The sequence below is a fragment of the Malus domestica genome, chromosome 02, assembly GCF_042453785.1.
Source record: "Malus domestica chromosome 02, GDT2T_hap1".
Taxonomy (NCBI): Eukaryota; Viridiplantae; Streptophyta; class Magnoliopsida; order Rosales; family Rosaceae; genus Malus; species Malus domestica.
Genome location: NC_091662.1, coordinates 2,888,689 through 2,905,917, shown reverse-complemented (window position 1 = coordinate 2,905,917; position 17,229 = coordinate 2,888,689). Strand labels below are relative to the sequence as shown.

Genomic DNA, 17,229 nt, shown 5'->3' with positions numbered 1-17,229 from the left:
CCATTCCAATTTAATCTTCTTTTCCGCCTACGCTTGTGCTTGCTTTAGGTCTACAATTGAACTCCATAACTTGTCGAACTTCATTCAACGCTCTAATCGACAATAGGATCATCGTCGTTCTAATGCCTCTGAATCGGTTCAGTCACGATCATAGAGCGCCGTTGCACGATCCAGGGGCACCGTTGCAAGAGGAAACGAATGAGAACTTGTGAAGGAGATTTTGGGATTTTCATTTGGCCCAACGATGTAATGTATTTGCTTGCCAATCTATTTCATGTTTAGACTTTGGACTTTGTACCCACATTTCTAAATCACTTATTTTTCATATGAGTAATGGTCTATGACGAAATCTCAATTATTCAAATCTCAACTGCTCACTTATAAAAATAATGTGCGGAAGAGATTTTTTTTTTCTTATTCCAACAATAATAATGGGGATAAACATATACTTATCGAATGTTATTTGGTCATGTATCAAGACCTTTTGTATAAAAAAAATTAGGGACTACTTTCCTTTTCAGTTTAATTTCAGGTTATGGTCTCAATCATTTAAAACGTTATAAATAATTACCTAGTATTTTAAAATTGGACATTCCTAGGTCACAAGCTTTGAGTGATGAAGTCGCTAGTGTTAACTGTTGATGTAAACAAGCCACTTAATATTATGGTCTAGTGGTATTACTCTTCTATTGTAAGTGAGATGTCTTAGGATCTTTTTTCGCCAAAGACGAATTTGAACCACATTATTGTTAGCTCATTATGAGGCTTAACCCACCCCCTTTCCCTTAGTGTAGATAATATCGTTTGTTAAAAAAAATGTTGATGTAAACAAATATCGAAGTTGATGTGCACTAATTCGTCATTTATGGGGCTTTAAATTCTCAAATTGATATTTTTAAACAAAGTTAATTCTGAATTTTCTTGGTTAAAAGTGTCGATTTGGAAGCTCAACAGATAACGTGAGAGTGGAAAACGCCTTCGATACTAATTCACAACATCACTTAAAACTAACGATCAAACAAATGTTCAATTTTCAAAATATCATGCAGTTATTTCGAATGTTTTGAAAAATTAAGACCGATTTGAATTCGCCTTTTAAGTAACTATATGAACTTCACCCAAAAAATCTACATACATAAGCTCTAGCATTTTCAATTAAACTTTATTTACTGCACCCGTACTTTTTCTTTCACTATGGAGTCCTAATTTTCAGTTGCAACGAAAGAAGTTGAATTCGTTATGATCCGTTACCTCTCCCGCCAACTTTCAGTTCAGAGCCATCTTTATATTTACCAATTTACCCTTCGCTCAGCACCTCCTTCCTTATATATCTCTCACTGCAGAGAAGTGCGTCGACTGAAAACACAGAGACACATTCCGTCACCAAATCTTTCAAGAAATTAAGAGAGAGAAAATAGAGTTAGAGAGAGAAGAAAGATCAAGAATTGAGAGGGAACCCAGAATTCTTCATCGTTCTTGAAGCCGAAAATACGAAGAAGATGGTGGTGAAAGACGGAGAGAAGTCTCTGCGAGATTAATGCTGCTTGCATTGCGTAATCAACCATTTCAGTCGATCGAGTTTTGGGAAAGAAAATTTTCTGGGAAAAATGTCGGATTCCTGGAAAGGAAAAGCATCAGCTTCTGGGCAAGTTTCCGATTCCGTTGAAGGAAAGTATGATGATTATGTTCCTGAGTTGATTGATAACACTCAAGTTCAACAGGCAGAGCTTAAAGATATGGCGATTGGGGATCCTTCTTTGCTCGCTCCCTCTAACGAGAACGCTGCGCTTCCTCCTTCTGGGCAAGTTTCTGATTCCGTTGAAGGAAAGTACGATGATTATGTTCCTGAGTTGATTGATAACACTCAAGTTCAACAGGCAGAGCTCAAAGATATGGCGATTGGGGATCCTTCTTTGCTCGCTCCCTCTAACGAGAGCGCTGCGCTTCCTCCTGCCACCGCCGTGACAGAACCCGATTCGCAGCCGAGTGAAAGCGCCGGTGAGAATGTGGAGCCGGGGAAAAGAAAGATCGATGAGAAGGGCAAGGGGAAAGAAGTGGAGCCGAGTGAAAGTGCCGCTGAGAATGTGGAGCCGTGGAAAAGGAAGATCGATGAGAAGGGCAAGGGGAAAGAAGTGGAACCGAGTGAAATCGCCGCTGAGAATGTGGAGCCGGGGAAAAGAAAGATCGATGAGAAGGGCAAGGGGAAAGAAGTGGAACCGAGTGAAAGCGCCGCTGAGAATGTGGAGCCGGGGAAGAGAAAGATCGATGAGAAGGGCAAGGGGAAAGAAGTGGAAGAAAAACAAGAAGATGGAGGAGGAGGAGAAGAAGCAGAAGAAGAAGAAGAAGAAGTGAAAGAAGAAGCTGCAGTTCGGAAGCCGAAACGAAAGAAACGGAAAGGGAGGAAGCAGAAGAAGAGGAGCGTTAGAGGCTTATTGCAAATTACGGAACCGACCGAACTTCGTCCAGAAGATTACTAATTCTGATATAGAAGAAAAAAAGTATCGATATTCAGCAATACAATTCTTACAGTCAATCAATCAAATGTTACGTGCTGATCAATAGGAGTAGGTAGATTTGAGTTCCGGCGGTGAAAGTCTATCGAAATATTGTTCAGTTTTTAGGGTTTTTCGTAACTAGATTCTATGTTTGATGCGGGTTGAAATATCTGCAAATGTTAGTATGATGAAGCACATCAAGTAGATTTGAATTTCAGTGGCAATGTCTATCGGAAATTGTAATTTCGTTTCTCAGATTTCGACCAGTTTCCTTGTTTGATCAATGCGGCTTCTAATCTCCGAAAAAAATTCAATTCGTTTCGCTTTCGACTTTCTATGTTTGTTATGATTAAATCATCATTGTCATTCATGTGAATCGAGTACTAGTTCTTCGTATCATTTCGGCCGAAGTTTATGAAATGCTTGTGTTACCCCACCCTGCTAAGCATGACAATGTGCAGCGATGAATTGGTTGCACATCCCCAAAATGTATTGGAAATGAATATATTACGATAAGAATTCCAAGCATTTACCAAGTTTCTTTGCGATTGTATCATTTTGTTGACGCGTCGCATACACCTCTCAAAATTTGGCCAAGTGCAATGAAAATGATGGAAATAGTAGAAAATTGTGATTGAATTGACGGTTGAGAGCATATTGGCATAAATTTAAAATTTAGAGAGCTCAAAATAAATTGAAAGTTCGGAAGACAAAGTATTATAAAATCCAAAGTTCATAGGGCATTGTTAAAACTCTTCCCCCAACACTTTTTAGTTTTAGGGGCATTACTAAACTCAAGGGTGCCCTTCAATTCCCTGTTCAATGTGTTCATAGCTAGGATTGCTTGTGAGTTAAGATCTTTGCACCCTTCTTGTGTCCAGTATTTCCTTTTTGATACGAGCTATTTAAGGAGGGTTGAATCAAATATAAGACCTCGATAGGTTACTCTCTTCGTAAGTCAGTTGAAAAATATAAAGTTCCACATCATATACTCTACCAAATTATTACAACTTATACTGATTGATCGACTATTAGTGGCAACGAGACCTTTTTGTGTGAAAATCTACCTTCATTGGTTGTAGCATTTTCAACAAAACTTGATACTCACTGCACCTGTACTTTTTTTTTTTTTTTAATTGAGCGGTCAAGTAGGGGTCTTAGTTCTAGACTATTTACTTCTCGATAATGAAGGCTATCCCTAATTCGAGAAAAGATGAGAAACATGTTCAATTTAATTTACAGTGTTTATCGGAAGCTTGAGAGCTAATTATCGAGACTTTGGGATTATCAAGATGCAATAAAATGAGGCCCAAAATATTTAGCCGAACACATAGAGAGCTACGTCATCAGACGCAAAGAAAGAAACCAAGTTAAAGCCGAGCCGTTAAGAGTTTGTTATAATCCGTTATTTCTCCCGCCAACTTTCAGTTCGGGACTCATCTTCATATTTACCAATTTACCCTTCACTCTTCATCTCCCTCCCTTATATCTTACAACGGAAAAGTGCTTACTGAAACCACATACACATTCAATCGTCATATCTTTCAAGAAATTAAGAGAGAGAGAGAGAGAGAGAGAGAGCGAAGAAGTAGACGAAGATGGTGGTAAAAGACAGAAGTCTCTGTGAGCTTAATGCTTCTTGCATTGCGTAATCAACCATTTCAGTCGATCGAGTTTTGAGAAAGAAAATTTTCTGGGAAAATGTCGGGTTCCGGTGAACAAGAAGCACCAATTGCTGGGCAAATCTCCGATTCAGGCGAACAAGAAGCACCGAGTTCTGCGCAAGTGCCATATTCCGGAGAAGAAGCACCAAGTTCTGGGGAAAACTCCGATTCTACCAAACAAGAAGCACCGAATTCTGAGGAAAATCTCAATTCCGGCGAAGCAGCACCAATTTCTGGGGAAATGTCAATGACCGAAGCACCAATTTCTGGGAAAATCTCCGATTCCGAGCAAGAATATCGGCCAATTTCTCCGAAAATGTCGGATCCATGGAAACAAGAGGAAATACCAAATTGTGATGATTATGTTCCATGGTTGATCGATAACACTGAATTTGTACAGGAACTCGTTGAGGAGCTGATGATTGGAGATCCACCTTTGCTCGATTACTCTAACGAGAACCCTGCTCTTCCTCCTACCGTCGCTGCGACAAAACCCTCTTCATCGTCGAGTGAAAGCGCAGCTGAGAATGTGGAGCTGGGAAAAGGAAAGATCGACGAGAAAGGTAAGGGGAAAGAAAAGCAAGAAGATGGTCAGCTCTGATATTCATCAAGACAATAAAGACAGTCAGTCAATCATGCGCTGTTTCTGAATAAAGAAAATGTTATGTGATGATCAATTGGAGTAGGCAGATTCAAATCGAATTTCGGCGGTAAAAATCTATCGAAACTTGTGAGATTTTAGATTTTTATCTAGTTACCATGTTACTAAAATCTCTTCGAATTTCGTTGATTTTGTTTGTTGAATTCAATCGTAGAACCTGGAATTAGTGTAATGAAGAAGAACATCAAGTAATGGATTGCCTGTTGGGTTTTTTTTTTCTTGCATTCTATTTTGTGTTCAGTTTTGTGTATTTCGTAAAGCTTCCGACTTGCTTTCTTTGTTACGATAAATCAGCATCGTCAATCGTGTGAATCGAGTACTAGTTTGTCACATCATTTCAACGGTTAACCATGATTTATCCACGTGATTAACGAAAATTCAATTGTAGTGAATGATATTTGAGTTATCAAGACGACCAAATAAAGGAAAGGGGCCCAAAATATTTAGCCCAAAACAGAGAGAGGTACTCCATCAGACAAGAAAGAAGCTAACATAAAACCGAGCCGTAAGAGTTTGTAATGATCTGTTATTTCTCCCGCCAATTTTCAGTTCGGGACTCATCTTCATATTTACCAATTTACCCTTCACTCTTCACCTCCCTCCCTTATATCTCACAACGGAGTAGTGCTGACTGAAACCACATACGCATTCAATCATCAAATCGTTCAAGAAATTAAGAGAGAGAGAGAGGAGAAAGATCAAGAATTGAGAGAGAGAACCCATGATTCACCGTCGTTCTTGAAGCGGAAAACACGAAGAAGTAAACGAAGATGGTGGTGAAAGACACAAAGAAGTCTCTGTGAGCTTAATGCTTCTTGCATTGCGTAGTCAACCATTTCAGTTGATCGAGTTTTGAGAGAGAAAATTTTGTGGGAAAATGTCGGATTCCAGTGAACAAGAAGCTCCAATTGCTGGGCAAGTCTCTCATTCAGGCGAACAAGAAGCACCAGTTTCTGGGGAAAACTCCGATTCCTACCAACAAGAAGCACCAAATTCTGAGGAAAATCTCGATTCCGGTGAAGCAGCACAAGATTCTGAGGAAAAACCCGATTCCGGCGAAGAAGCGCCAACTTCTGAGGAGACCTCCGGGTCTAGCGAAGAAGCACCAACTTCTGAGGACAACACTGATTCCAATGAAGACCTAATGTCAGTGACCGGTTCCAATGAAGTTGAAGGACCTATTTCTGGGAATATCTCCGATTCCGGCAAAGCAGCTCCAGCTTCTGAGGACAGCACCGATTCTGGCGAGGCAACGTCTGCGGCAATGTCATCGACCGAAGCACCAATTTCTGGGAAAATCTCATATTCCGTGCGAGAACTTCCCCCAATTTATGGGAAAATGTTGAATCTATGGAAACAAGAGGAAATACCAAATCGTGATGATTACGTTCCATCGTTGATCGATAACACTGAACTTGTACAGGCACTGCTTAAGGAGCTGAGGATTGGGGATCCAATGTTGCTCGATTTCTTATACATGAACAATGCTCTTCCTAGTACCGCCGCCGCAACAAAACCCTCTTCATCGTCGAGTGAAAGCGCAGCCGACAATGTGGAGCCGGGAAAAGGAAAGATCGATGAGAAAGGCAAGGGGAAAGAAAAGCAAGAAGATGGTGAAGGCAATGGGAAAGAAAAGAAAGAAGATGGTCAGTTCTGACATGCAAGAAATAAAGGTGTATGCTCTGTTTCTGGATAAAGATGTTATGTGATGATCAATCGAAGTAGGTAGATTTGATTCGATTTTCGGCGGTAAAGATCATATCAAAAATTATGGGATTTTGCATTTGTAGCTAGTTACCATGTTACTAAAATCTCTGCGAAATTCGTTGGTTTTGTTTGTCGAATTCAATCGTACAACTTGGAATTAGTGTAATGAAGAAGAACATCAAGTCATGGAATGCCTGTTGGCTTTTTTCTGCATTCTATTTTGTGTACAGTTTTCTGTATTTCGTATTGCTTTCGATTTCTTTGTTTGTTACGATAAATCGTAATCGTCATTCATGTGAATTGAGTACTAGTTTGTCATACGACGAAAGTTAATGAAATGCTTGTGTTCCCCTTCCATGCTAAGCATTACAATGTGCAAGATGAATTCATTGCAAAGAAGCATACGTTCACTTGTTCAACATTAGACACAATTGATTAAGCAGTAAAAAGGCGACCCCAAGGGCTCCCCGCTTTGCAAGAGTCTGGAAGGGGAAGGGGGGGGGGGTTAAGAAATTAATGGAGAAACTTTGTGATAAAATTGACGGTTATGGGCATATTAGCATGATAAAAGTTCGTAAGGGTTAGAAACCAAATTCAAAATTCGAATGCAAAGTGATATATCAATTGCTAAAATATTTGAGGAGCGTTGTATCAAATATAAAACCTTGAGCGTGGAATCGAATATAAGGCCTCTTACTTGTATCCCAAGCAACAAAGCTTCTTTGGTAAAACAAACTTCTGCTCTACAAAATTACTCCACCTTTCATAGTAGTAGAAAATTCAGAGACAGAAAACTGAATTGGGTCAAGTGGCCCATTATACTTCAGCAACAAGGCCCAGATGATAAATCCATGAGGCCCATATAAACAGCGCCCAAGCTAACTCAAGGATTACCCAGTCAACGGGTCAAGCCATTGCGGCGTGCGCAGTACGCACCGCGCGTTGTATAGAAAACCTCAGAAATTCCAACACAGCTATAGACGTATGGTCATCTTAAAATCACCCCTTCACGAATTTGCCTAGAAATTTCTCTGCAAAACAATCCAGGTATTAATTAAATCCCCAAATAATCCGTAATTTGTTCATCAATTTCCTTCGGAATTCCCGATAAATTTCTGTAAAAGTAACCAATTCTCACTCATAAACTCGAATTGCACTTGAATTTTGACAAATTTTAGGGCCTTTGATCTGTTCTGGTTGGCAATTGGGAGCTGGATTAGGGTTTCGGGCGGCCGATCAATGAAGGGGGAAGTGCAGCTGGGGCCAGCAGGTGAAAGGGAGGGAGGCCGAGACCCTACTGACATCGACCCTCTGCTACAGAACCAGGTTGACTCGTCGCCGGCAAGCTCGAGTGAGATCAACAATGAAGACCTTGAGTCTGGCTCTATTCCCTGCTGTCGAATTTGTCTCGAGAGCGATGCCGAACCAGGTCAATTGGTTTTTGATGAATGAAATTAAGTTTGTTAATTTGAATTTTTGTTTAAGCAGTGTTGGATTTTCAGTGCCATCTGATTCCTGAGGAGTGATTTTATGTTTTGCGGGTTAAATTGTTGTGATTTATTGTAATCGTAGTTCGGAACTTCGAAAGATTGTACCTTGTTGTAGTTTTAAGTCTATGTTTATATATTGCAGTAATTTGATTCAATTGGGAGTTCAAATGAGTATAACACTCTGATTTTCGCATGTTCCCGTAAATTGGGCTAAATTTGATCGCATTGCTGCTGCTGTTGGTCTGATTTGTGTTGTTTAACTCTACAGAGGATGAATTGATTTCACCTTGCATGTGCAAAGGCACCCAGCAGTTTGTTCATAGGTCCTGTCTCGATCACTGGCGCTCTGTTAAAGTAAATAACTTTTTTCTATTAGAGTGAGGATATTGTGTATCATGGTGAATTTTAGTGACCTTTTCTCTTAGATTGCGCGGGAACCGCATGCTACTTAATTATTTACTGAACTTGTTATCTCCTCCATCTTTCATCTGCTTTTCTAGGAAGGATTTGCCTTCTCACACTGCACAACCTGCAAAGCCGAATTTCACCTTCGAGTTGAAACATATGAGGACAATACCTGGCGTAAGATAAAATTCAGAGTTTTTGTGGCAAGGGATGTTTTCCTTGTATTTTTAGCAGTACAATCAGTAAGCAATTGTCCTTTTGATTATGTTCCTTGATAAAATTTCATTCTTTAATTAATGAAGCATTTCTGTTTCGGTTGGAATTCTTTTGATACAGTTTTTTCTTGTAAGGCAATGAAATACTCGTCCATTCTCTAATTAATTATTTTCCAGATAATTGCTGCTATTGGTGGCTTTGCATTTGTCATGGACAAAGATGGTGCATTCAGGAATTCATTTAGTGATGGTTGGGACCGTATCTTGTCAAAACATCCTATACCATTTTATTATTGTATTGGTAAATTCCTACATCTTGAAACTGTTATCTAAAATAGTTATGTAGTTCAGGGTTTTTCCCCTCTTGCATCATGGAAATGCTTGAACACTCCAATAACAAACATGGGAATTTTGTGTCAGAGTGGTAACCATTGCTAATTAATGTTTGGTATCGTTTGTGTCAGAGTGGTAGATGTGAGGGAATTTTGAGTTTCTGACAGAATGAAGGCAATAGAAAACCCCTTCTTGCTGTTGGAAGTAATATTTTGGACATTTCTATGAAATTTCAATGAAAGATGTGCACCAAAGACATTAAGTAATTTCTAGTAATAGATCTTTGTGCTATGTCTCCCTAATCTGTATGGCACACCCCCTCTTGAGTTTATGAAATAGACTCCCTCGTTCCCCCACTTTGGCCTTGTCTTCCTCATAATAGTAGGAATGTTGATATGGATAAATCTGATCTTATCGTCTCATTTGGTATTACGATAAACTTGTACCAGTGTTTATAATGAGAAGGAAATATGAGGACAAATAAATGTTGCACTTGTTATAAATCTCTCACATCTATTGCTTTGTATTTTAAATCTGTGTTTGCCACTGTGCATTTGTATACACCAGGTGTCCTAGGCTTTTTTGTACTGCTTGGATTTTTCGGGCTCATACTACACTGTTCATCGCTCAATAGCAATGACCCACGGATGGCTGGCTGCCAGAACTGTTGCTATGGTTGGGGAATTTTGGATTGTTTCCCAGCGTCTATGGAGGCTTGCTTTGCCCTGGTCATCGTTTTTGTTGTCATCTTTGCCATCCTTGGCATAGCTTATGGTTTCCTTGCCGCCACCATGGCTATTCAGCGGATCTGGCAGCGACATTACCATATCCTGACCAAGAGGGAGCTCACAAAGGTTAGTCTTCAACATTCTTCTCCTGTGCATGTCTGCATACTTGTATTTAATCATTTCCTGGATGTGCCATGGACTTGCATTAGTTTGCCAAACCAAGAGAGTGTGTATCATCTCGTAATTTGCAATTCTTTTTAGATATTTGCATCATTCAGAAGTCCCGGAATGCTTATGGTTTCACAATTTTGCAGGAGTATATAGTGGAGGATCTTCATGGATGCTATACCCCACCGAAACTAGATCCCGAACATGAAGCACGTCTGAAAATGCTGAAGTTGTTGTAGAGAGAGAAATAAATTTCAGGATATGAAATCCGCAATGTGTATTTGCACTTGTAACTTCTTGAAGGACCCTGTGGCTGTGGAGGGAAAAGAAAATTCTCATTTTCCCCAGAATTCACCAAAATTGTAAACCCTAATCTTGGTTTGATGATCCAACAAATGTTGGGGGGATGACCACTTGTCTAGTACTTTTGTACTCTCATGACTCTTGTGATCTTTGCTTTGCTCCGCGATTGTACCAGTTGAGCTAGTCTTCGCCTTGTGTCCTTTGAGTGTTTATATATCTCCCGTGAAGCGGGCTTTTCCGGTTGTGTTCCCACCCCAGGTCATCTCCCCTAATTTCTGCCGAGTGAGAGGTTCGAGCAAAACTCCCTCCATGCGTATCTGGTACATGAAAGAAAATAACGCCTGCAAAGAATCCGGGTCCGGAGAGGAATGACGTCGCAACTGACAGGACGAACGTTGTAGTCGGCATACTAGTAGCGACGTCACCGGTAACAAGACGGATGTGAAGCAGAGACGGATGATCAAGCGGCTCATCCGGCTAGACTAAATGAAGAATGAATGAAGCTACAATTTTCATGAGCGAGTCTGGTAGACTGCGTTGTGAGTTGTTAATTTGAGTTGTGTTGCGAAGCTCTGCCTGTGAAGGAAACAAGCCGAGCCTCAAACTTAAAACACTCGTGCGCTCGGTTCTTGAGCGGCTCATGCCCCTGAATATATGACGTATTGACCTAAGCCACTAACCTAATTTATAGTTGCATGTACTTGTACTACAATTTAATTTCTTTTAGTTGACAACGAGAAAATAATCTGCGCGTTGCTTGAAATAAGACTGATTTTATTTTACAATTTTTACATTTTCAAGCTGTAAATCATTTACATTTTGCTGCTACAGACGTTTAACTTGCACGGTGACTTGACGTGCAAGTCATAATATTGAAAGGAAAAAAAACACGAAAAAATATCAGATGACAGCAGGAGGTTAACTCTGGACATCATTTTTCATCCACATCTCTCAATCCAGCATACCTTAATCTGGATTAGTCCGTGGTAATACCGACAATTTATTTACAAATCCTCCTTAATTAATTGGAGGATTTTAGCTGTTAGGTTCTTCTTGTTCTTGTTGTGATTCACCAGCACTTACAAAAACAAGATGATCACCGTCTCTAATTACATCTATATCGTCGATTCCAGCTCCATCTTTGCTCACGATTTTCGCTGGCAAGAATCCGAATTTCTTTGCCCCCATCTCAAGCAACTCCTCGTAACTCTGTGGCAGCAGCACAAGTTTGCCTTTCACTTCACCCTTTTCAGGGCAACTAATCGTCACCCTAGCAGCAGGGTTGCTTACGTAGTTCTTGGGACTTTTCGTCTCTGCAACTGAGAAGAACAAGTCTTTCTCCCCTGTGTGGGCAGCTGACATCATGCCAAACAGTGAGTTGTGGAAGTTATTAGTCCTACGCCTCGGGCGATTCCTGCTCCATGATCCTCCCTCCGCTCTTGAAAACGAGCTATCTGTGGGTGGAGGGTGGATAGTTGGCTCACTCGTAAACCTCCCAAGGAACCGGATTCCACTCCTGTGCTCGGGAATGGTAATGACAACTTTGGGTTCTTTACTAGAGTGGAAGAGGCTCTTTATGTCTTCGTGTCCTTGTTGTTCCACTAGAGCTCTCGGGGTCCAGCCATGGAGGTCGGGTTTATCAACGTCAGCTCCTTGGTCCAAAAGGTATTTGACAATGTCTACATTGTCTTCAGATACGGCAACGTGGAGAGCTGTGGTTCCGCTGCTCTTCGGACGCGTGACATCTCCGCCATGTCGGACAATTTCCTTGAGCAAATCCAACCTGTTTTGCTCAGCAGCAGTGCAAGCAAATTGACCTATATCCCCTGAGTTCAAGTTTGCACCATTGTCTAACAGCAGCTTGGCAATTTGCTCATGACCATTCAGTATTGCCTCCCAGAGTGGTACATTCCCATCTGAGTCTGTCAATGCATAAAAACAAAGTTAAGTTAATGTTAAACCTAAAAATTTATCTTAAATCACATAGTAAACGAGTAATTAACCAGCAGTTAATAACCGGTACATCTAAAGTACATTTGAAAAAAAAGTAATTAACCAACGAAGATATTCTAAACTATTCTAATTTAGGAGGCGGTCAAACACAGACACTTTGAGAGATACGTTTGAAAAAGTTGTGCAATTTTTTCTGGGAGGTGGACAACCACCCACATTAAAAAATATGACCTAATAATTGAAACAAGACACGTGCATACATACATGCGCACGCTGAAACAGTTCATTGCAAATAATTCCATCAAGTCTACGGAGACGATCTATCCTTGGAAAGGAAAAAGAAACGCGTCAACTATCTTCGCTTGATAAGTCGACATTCTAAACTACTTTAGTTTATAAATAAGGAGATTCGAAGCTAAGCGCAAAAACGTAGTACATGATTTTGACCAACTAACATAACCCACGTTTTTATGCAGACAGATTCACAACAAATTTATATTTACACGAACTATGAGATAAAACAATATAGAAACCAGACTCGTACATTTAGAGATATCATATTACAAAGGATTGGGATAAGATAATTAAACAGATTCTAAAGCCTAAAATAGCATGATGTTTGCCTCTGGACTCTCATGCATATAAAAAATAATTAAACATAAGACTTAGAAACAAATTCCTCTATAGAAGAGTATGTAACTGGATATTCATTTTTTTTTTTTCCACGAGAAGAAAATGAATGACCGGTTACACGGTAGAATCCTCAACAGAAGAGTATTTCTGAATTATAGTTAATTAGTTGTGGCAAAGGTCAACACACAGGACCAGTATTTCTCTACATGGGCAAATTATATTAATTTGATCTTAACTCTTTATGTATATTAAAATGGTTACTCCTAATCGCCTATGGAGCCTACGATACAGTATGTTTGACGATAAATCATAGCGAAATAATTGAACGGACTTTCTTGCATTAGGAATACGATGGCTCTACTAGGAGGATATTTATTATAATTCAAACACGATTACTCTTAATGTCAAACCTCTTGCAACAATATATGTTTAATGGTGGTTTAACTTAATGATTTGTTAAAGGATTGGATAGTACCTCTGCTGTTAGGATCAGCCCCGTAGTCTAGCAGAAGAAGCACACAGTTATCGCTTCCTTTCGATGATGCTATGTGCTGGTTTTTCACAGAACAAAGAGGAAACAAAAAATGTGTGTTAATATTCAGAGTTTGATGCACTAGGAAAAAGGGTAAAACCAAGAGCAGAGGACTTTACATACCAGAGCAGACCTCCCATTATTATCCGATTCATTTGGATCCAGACCCCGTTTCAACAACTGATTCAACAAGAAGTCGTCTCCTCTGATTGCTGCAAAGCATAGACTGAGAGGCAGGTCCAGTCTACCCCGAGCCAGCATGGTCTCCGTCTCCAACAAAACTCCCTCCATGATTGGGTCCTTGAGGTCTTTCAAATGCTGCAACCCACCAAGAAAGAAACACCAATGTAGAGTGCAACAGGTCAAAAATCATCATCCAAATAAATTCCGAGTAGAAACAAATATGTTTTTTTAACTTATGGTTCGGACGTTGCAAGGTTATATCAAATAATCTCACCTCAAGGAGATTATTCATAATCACAGTCCCATCTCCAACATTAGCTTGAACTATGTTTAAGAATGTAGTACGATTCAGCCGCAGAAGCTGAGTCAATCTTTTGGTCCTAACTGTAAAGAGCTGTGGTCTGTAACAAAGTACCCCAATCTCACCAATAAGATCACCAGATTTTGCCTCACCAATGACCTGCAATTAGTAAAAGTAACGTTACTCAAAATTTTATTTGTCACATCAAACCAAGGTCAAAGCAACTACCAAATGCAAAAGATATCCTTTCTATTCAAGTGTTAGACTTGCCTGTTCAGCTCCATTTTTGAGAACCACTAAATCCTGTAAAGTAATTCAAACATCAGATTGGATTGTTCAGAAAAGAAACTCGAATAAAGAGAATAGGAAATTTATAACATCTTTGAAATTTAATGAAAAAGAAAGATGAAATTTTTACCACAGCACCAGTGACAAGTAAGTAGAAATCTGTGGGTGCTTCGTTCTGCAAGATCACATCTTCTTTGGGAGGAAAATACTCAGCTTTCATCTCCGAGACCTTTGAATTCAGAAGAAGAGTAAGAATTTAAACCAAACATCCACACAAGATACTTTGAAAAGTTCGGACAAGTTCAGTAGAGAGAAGCATCTAATTGAAAACTTTGAGATTGGGTTTGAACTTACCAACTGAAAAAGCAAGTCATTTGAAACCCCATGAAACAAGTACACCTTATCTACAAGAGAGTAAAATAGATAATGTGAAATACTCGAGCGGATGGCTTTAGGAAGGGAATCAAGGGTCTCTTGTTGCTGCAGTCCTTCCGAGTCTGTTCTGAACTTCAGACACAAGTGTGCAACCATCTGATCCTGCAGGCGTACAGGCAGTTGGTTCCTCTGTGCAAAACTGGAAGCAGCTTGTATGGTATCCCTCTGGTAAACAGAAGCAACATAAATTAATATTCTAACATGTAATGAATTTTATTGAACAAAATCCAAAAAGTGAATAAGAATTTACTCACAAATTTTCTTGTTCGACTGGTCCCGTGGACAACCAAGTTGGTCATATTTCCAATTAAGTATGATGTCAATCCCAGGTTGAAAAACATGTAGAATATGTCAAAGATCATCTCCCTTGTATTGACTGGATGCAGATCTCCATATCCCACTGTTGTTAGCGTTGTGATAGACCAATAAACTGAAGTCACATACCGAATCCACAGGCTTTGTTCTAGGATTTTTACTCCTATCCACGTTTTCTCAGGGTCGCGATAACGTGCAGCTATAAGATAATAGAAGCATCCAGCACAATGAATGGCAAAAAGGGTGACCTACAAAAGAGCATCAAAATCCCATAAGATGGTGATTCCATATAAGAAAATGCATTTTGTTCATGTAAATAATCCCAGAACCATAAAAAATACTTACGCAAATAAGTTTTGCACAGCGAACCCAAAAGTAGTTATAATTCCTATCTTTCTCCAATCTGTTCAAGCAAGAATAGTGGGGAGGTTAATATAAAGACAAACTTCTGCTTACATATCCATTTTTTGCAGTCAAACAACTTCTGGGACTAATGCCATACCTGGAAAATAGGGCACTAACTCTTCGTAGACGCCAAAGACGAAGCATGTTGAAAAAGCCATAAGACTGCACAGATTTAGGAAAGATCCTTGTGGCAACTTCAGATGGGATTGTGGATATGACATCGAAAATCAACCAGGATCTTGCATACTTCCAACCAATCTTTTTACGATCATCAACAAGTAAATATGTGGTCTTGTCCAGGTAAGCCACAAAGAATGTGAGAATGATATCAATAGCAAAGAAACCATTGACAACATTATCAATAATGGAGAGCGGTCCCCCTGGTCCTTTAAGAAAACCAAATTCGAACGGCGATACCCAAGCAGTATAGATGACGAGAACTACAAGAAATGTCTCCCATATCCTGCAAGAACAAATTCAATCTAAGCCAAATTTAGCAACAAGATTAGATCTTTTACCAGTAAGAAAATCCCAAGAAATATTATCCAAATCAAGATTGCAAATTTATGCTCTGTACATATAATTCTTCCAGAATTTAAAACATATGGGACGTCTTGGTTCAGTGATTAGCATTCAAAACTCTTCCTTTTCCATCTGATTCACAATATGTCAAGAATCATGAAACAAAACTGCAGATTGTTTTCCATACACGAAAAATTCGGATGAATTGCAGGCCTCCAAATCCGAAAGTTCTTGTCTTGTTAAAAGAATTTATATCTTTTTTTTTGTAACCAACGGTCGATTGATATGTCTGATTCAGTTCGGAGAACATACATCCAGACTCAGTCCAAACTAATGTGAATGAAACCAAGCACTTGAAAACAGCAAAGGTATATTCCAACAGAGAATCAACAAAAATTTCTTTTGAAAAAAAGGAAGATACTTTTGGGGCCCCAGAATTTTTAGCAGTGACATAATTTGAAGTTTCAACAACCACCACTTTGCCATGATTCATGATTATTCAAAGACATACCAACAACCACTTTAGAAGCATAAAGCTATGAAGAAATAAAATAAAATGAAAATTAAAAACCAACACAAATGAATCCTTTGAAACATTGAAAAGGCACCCCCAAGATTCAATGCCTGTCTTTTCTAAATTCCAAAAAACATACAGTAAATTAATGCACAAAAAAGCAGAGAAAATATAACCAAATAACACAAATACTAATATGCATTCAAAACAATGCAAAATCCCACTGGAGAGTAATTATAAACAACCCCAGAACAAGGAGAGACTTTCTGTACGCCCGGTACACCAACACCTTAGAATGACACAAAACTCCCAAATAAACAAAAACCACAAAGCTTCAACCTTTCATGGCAAAAATTCAATGGTTCTTTCCAAAACACAAAACCCAGAAGAAAAGGTAATATAAAAATATACAAGGAAACAAGTTTAGTCAATGCAACCGACCCACTACACGATATAGCAAGAAATTAAAGTTTTTTGGGTACACAAGGTGTTTGATAAAAGTAATAGCAGAAAACAGAGGCAACCCAGAAACCAGAAGTCGGAAAAATAACCTGTAGCGGCGGTCGTACGGCGACACAATAAACCGGCCGAGCTTTATACGGCGGTTACTCGACCTTGCACCGAGGGAAGGTAAAATCCCAGTTGTAAGACTGTACTGGCTGCCGTCTCTGGAGAGCTCAATCTGCTCTTGGCCGCACATTGAGACGCTGAAGACTCCTCCGGTTCTGCTATTGCTCTCCATTGGCTGTTTGGAATTTCTAAAGAGAGGGAGGGGAGGAGAGAGAAGGAGGAGGATGTCAGTGGTGGTGGGAGTGCTTTGGTTTGTGTTTCTTGGCAGGTTTGATCACCGCTTTGGTGGGATTTGCAGGTGCTATAAATAGGGAGCTCGGTCTGATGACTTCTATTGGATTTGTAATATTTTATTTTTATAGGGCTTTTGACCTCTATTTCGCGCTCACGCGGTGCTTCTTCAATCTCT

The 17,229-nt window shown here is 39.6% G+C and overlaps 4 protein-coding genes across 4 annotated transcripts; 3 read left to right on the top strand and 1 right to left on the bottom strand.

Annotated features, from left to right (window-relative positions):
- Positions 1-1,607: 1,607 nt before the first annotated feature.
- Positions 1,608-2,477, top strand: LOC139189734 (uncharacterized). The gene has a single exon (XM_070808902.1). The coding sequence runs from the start codon at positions 1,608-1,610 to the stop codon at positions 2,475-2,477; it is 870 nt and encodes a 289-aa protein (XP_070665003.1).
- Positions 2,478-5,697: 3,220 nt separating this feature from the next.
- LOC114822588 (uncharacterized) lies at positions 5,698-6,477 on the top strand. The gene has a single exon (XM_029097273.1). The coding sequence runs from the start codon at positions 5,698-5,700 to the stop codon at positions 6,475-6,477; it is 780 nt and encodes a 259-aa protein (XP_028953106.1).
- A 958-nt stretch (positions 6,478-7,435) lies between these two features.
- LOC103426611 (uncharacterized) lies at positions 7,436-10,414 on the top strand. Its single transcript, XM_029109495.2, has 7 exons — positions 7,436-7,574; positions 7,706-7,956; positions 8,286-8,371; positions 8,518-8,664; positions 8,815-8,938; positions 9,538-9,824; positions 10,013-10,414. The coding sequence occupies exons 2-7, from the start codon at positions 7,767-7,769 to the stop codon at positions 10,103-10,105; spliced, it is 927 nt and encodes a 308-aa protein (XP_028965328.1). The 5' UTR covers positions 7,436-7,574; positions 7,706-7,766; the 3' UTR covers positions 10,106-10,414.
- Positions 10,415-10,922: 508 nt separating this feature from the next.
- Positions 10,923-17,229, bottom strand: LOC103426610 (potassium channel AKT1-like). Its single transcript, XM_029109489.2, has 11 exons — positions 16,802-17,229; positions 15,312-15,677; positions 15,155-15,212; positions 14,749-15,057; positions 14,414-14,659; positions 14,190-14,288; positions 14,042-14,074; positions 13,745-13,930; positions 13,411-13,605; positions 13,231-13,306; positions 10,923-12,091 (listed from the first exon to the last, which is right to left on the bottom strand). The coding sequence occupies exons 1-11, from the start codon at positions 16,990-16,992 to the stop codon at positions 11,205-11,207; spliced, it is 2,646 nt and encodes an 881-aa protein (XP_028965322.1). The 5' UTR covers positions 16,993-17,229; the 3' UTR covers positions 10,923-11,204.

Excerpts from the sequence above, each read along its gene's own strand:
- LOC114822588 (XM_029097273.1), top strand. The coding sequence starts at position 5,698 with ATGTCGGATTCCAGTGAACAAGAAGCTCCAATTGCTGGGCAAGTCTCT.
- LOC103426610 (XM_029109489.2), bottom strand. The coding sequence starts at position 16,992 with ATGGAGAGCAATAGCAGAACCGGAGGAGTCTTCAGCGTCTCAATGTGC. Across the intron at positions 15,678-16,801 it reads CCGTACGACCGCCGCTACAG|GATATGGGAGACATTTCTTG; the intron begins GTTATTTTTCCG and ends TTGTTCTTGCAG. Across the intron at positions 13,606-13,744 it reads TTATGAATAATCTCCTTGAG|CATTTGAAAGACCTCAAGGA; the intron begins GTGAGATTATTT and ends GGTGGGTTGCAG.
- LOC139189734 (XM_070808902.1), top strand. The coding sequence starts at position 1,608 with ATGTCGGATTCCTGGAAAGGAAAAGCATCAGCTTCTGGGCAAGTTTCC.
- LOC103426611 (XM_029109495.2), top strand. The coding sequence starts at position 7,767 with ATGAAGGGGGAAGTGCAGCTGGGGCCAGCAGGTGAAAGGGAGGGAGGC. Across the intron at positions 8,939-9,537 it reads ACCATTTTATTATTGTATTG|GTGTCCTAGGCTTTTTTGTA; the intron begins GTAAATTCCTAC and ends TGTATACACCAG. Across the intron at positions 9,825-10,012 it reads CCAAGAGGGAGCTCACAAAG|GAGTATATAGTGGAGGATCT; the intron begins GTTAGTCTTCAA and ends ACAATTTTGCAG.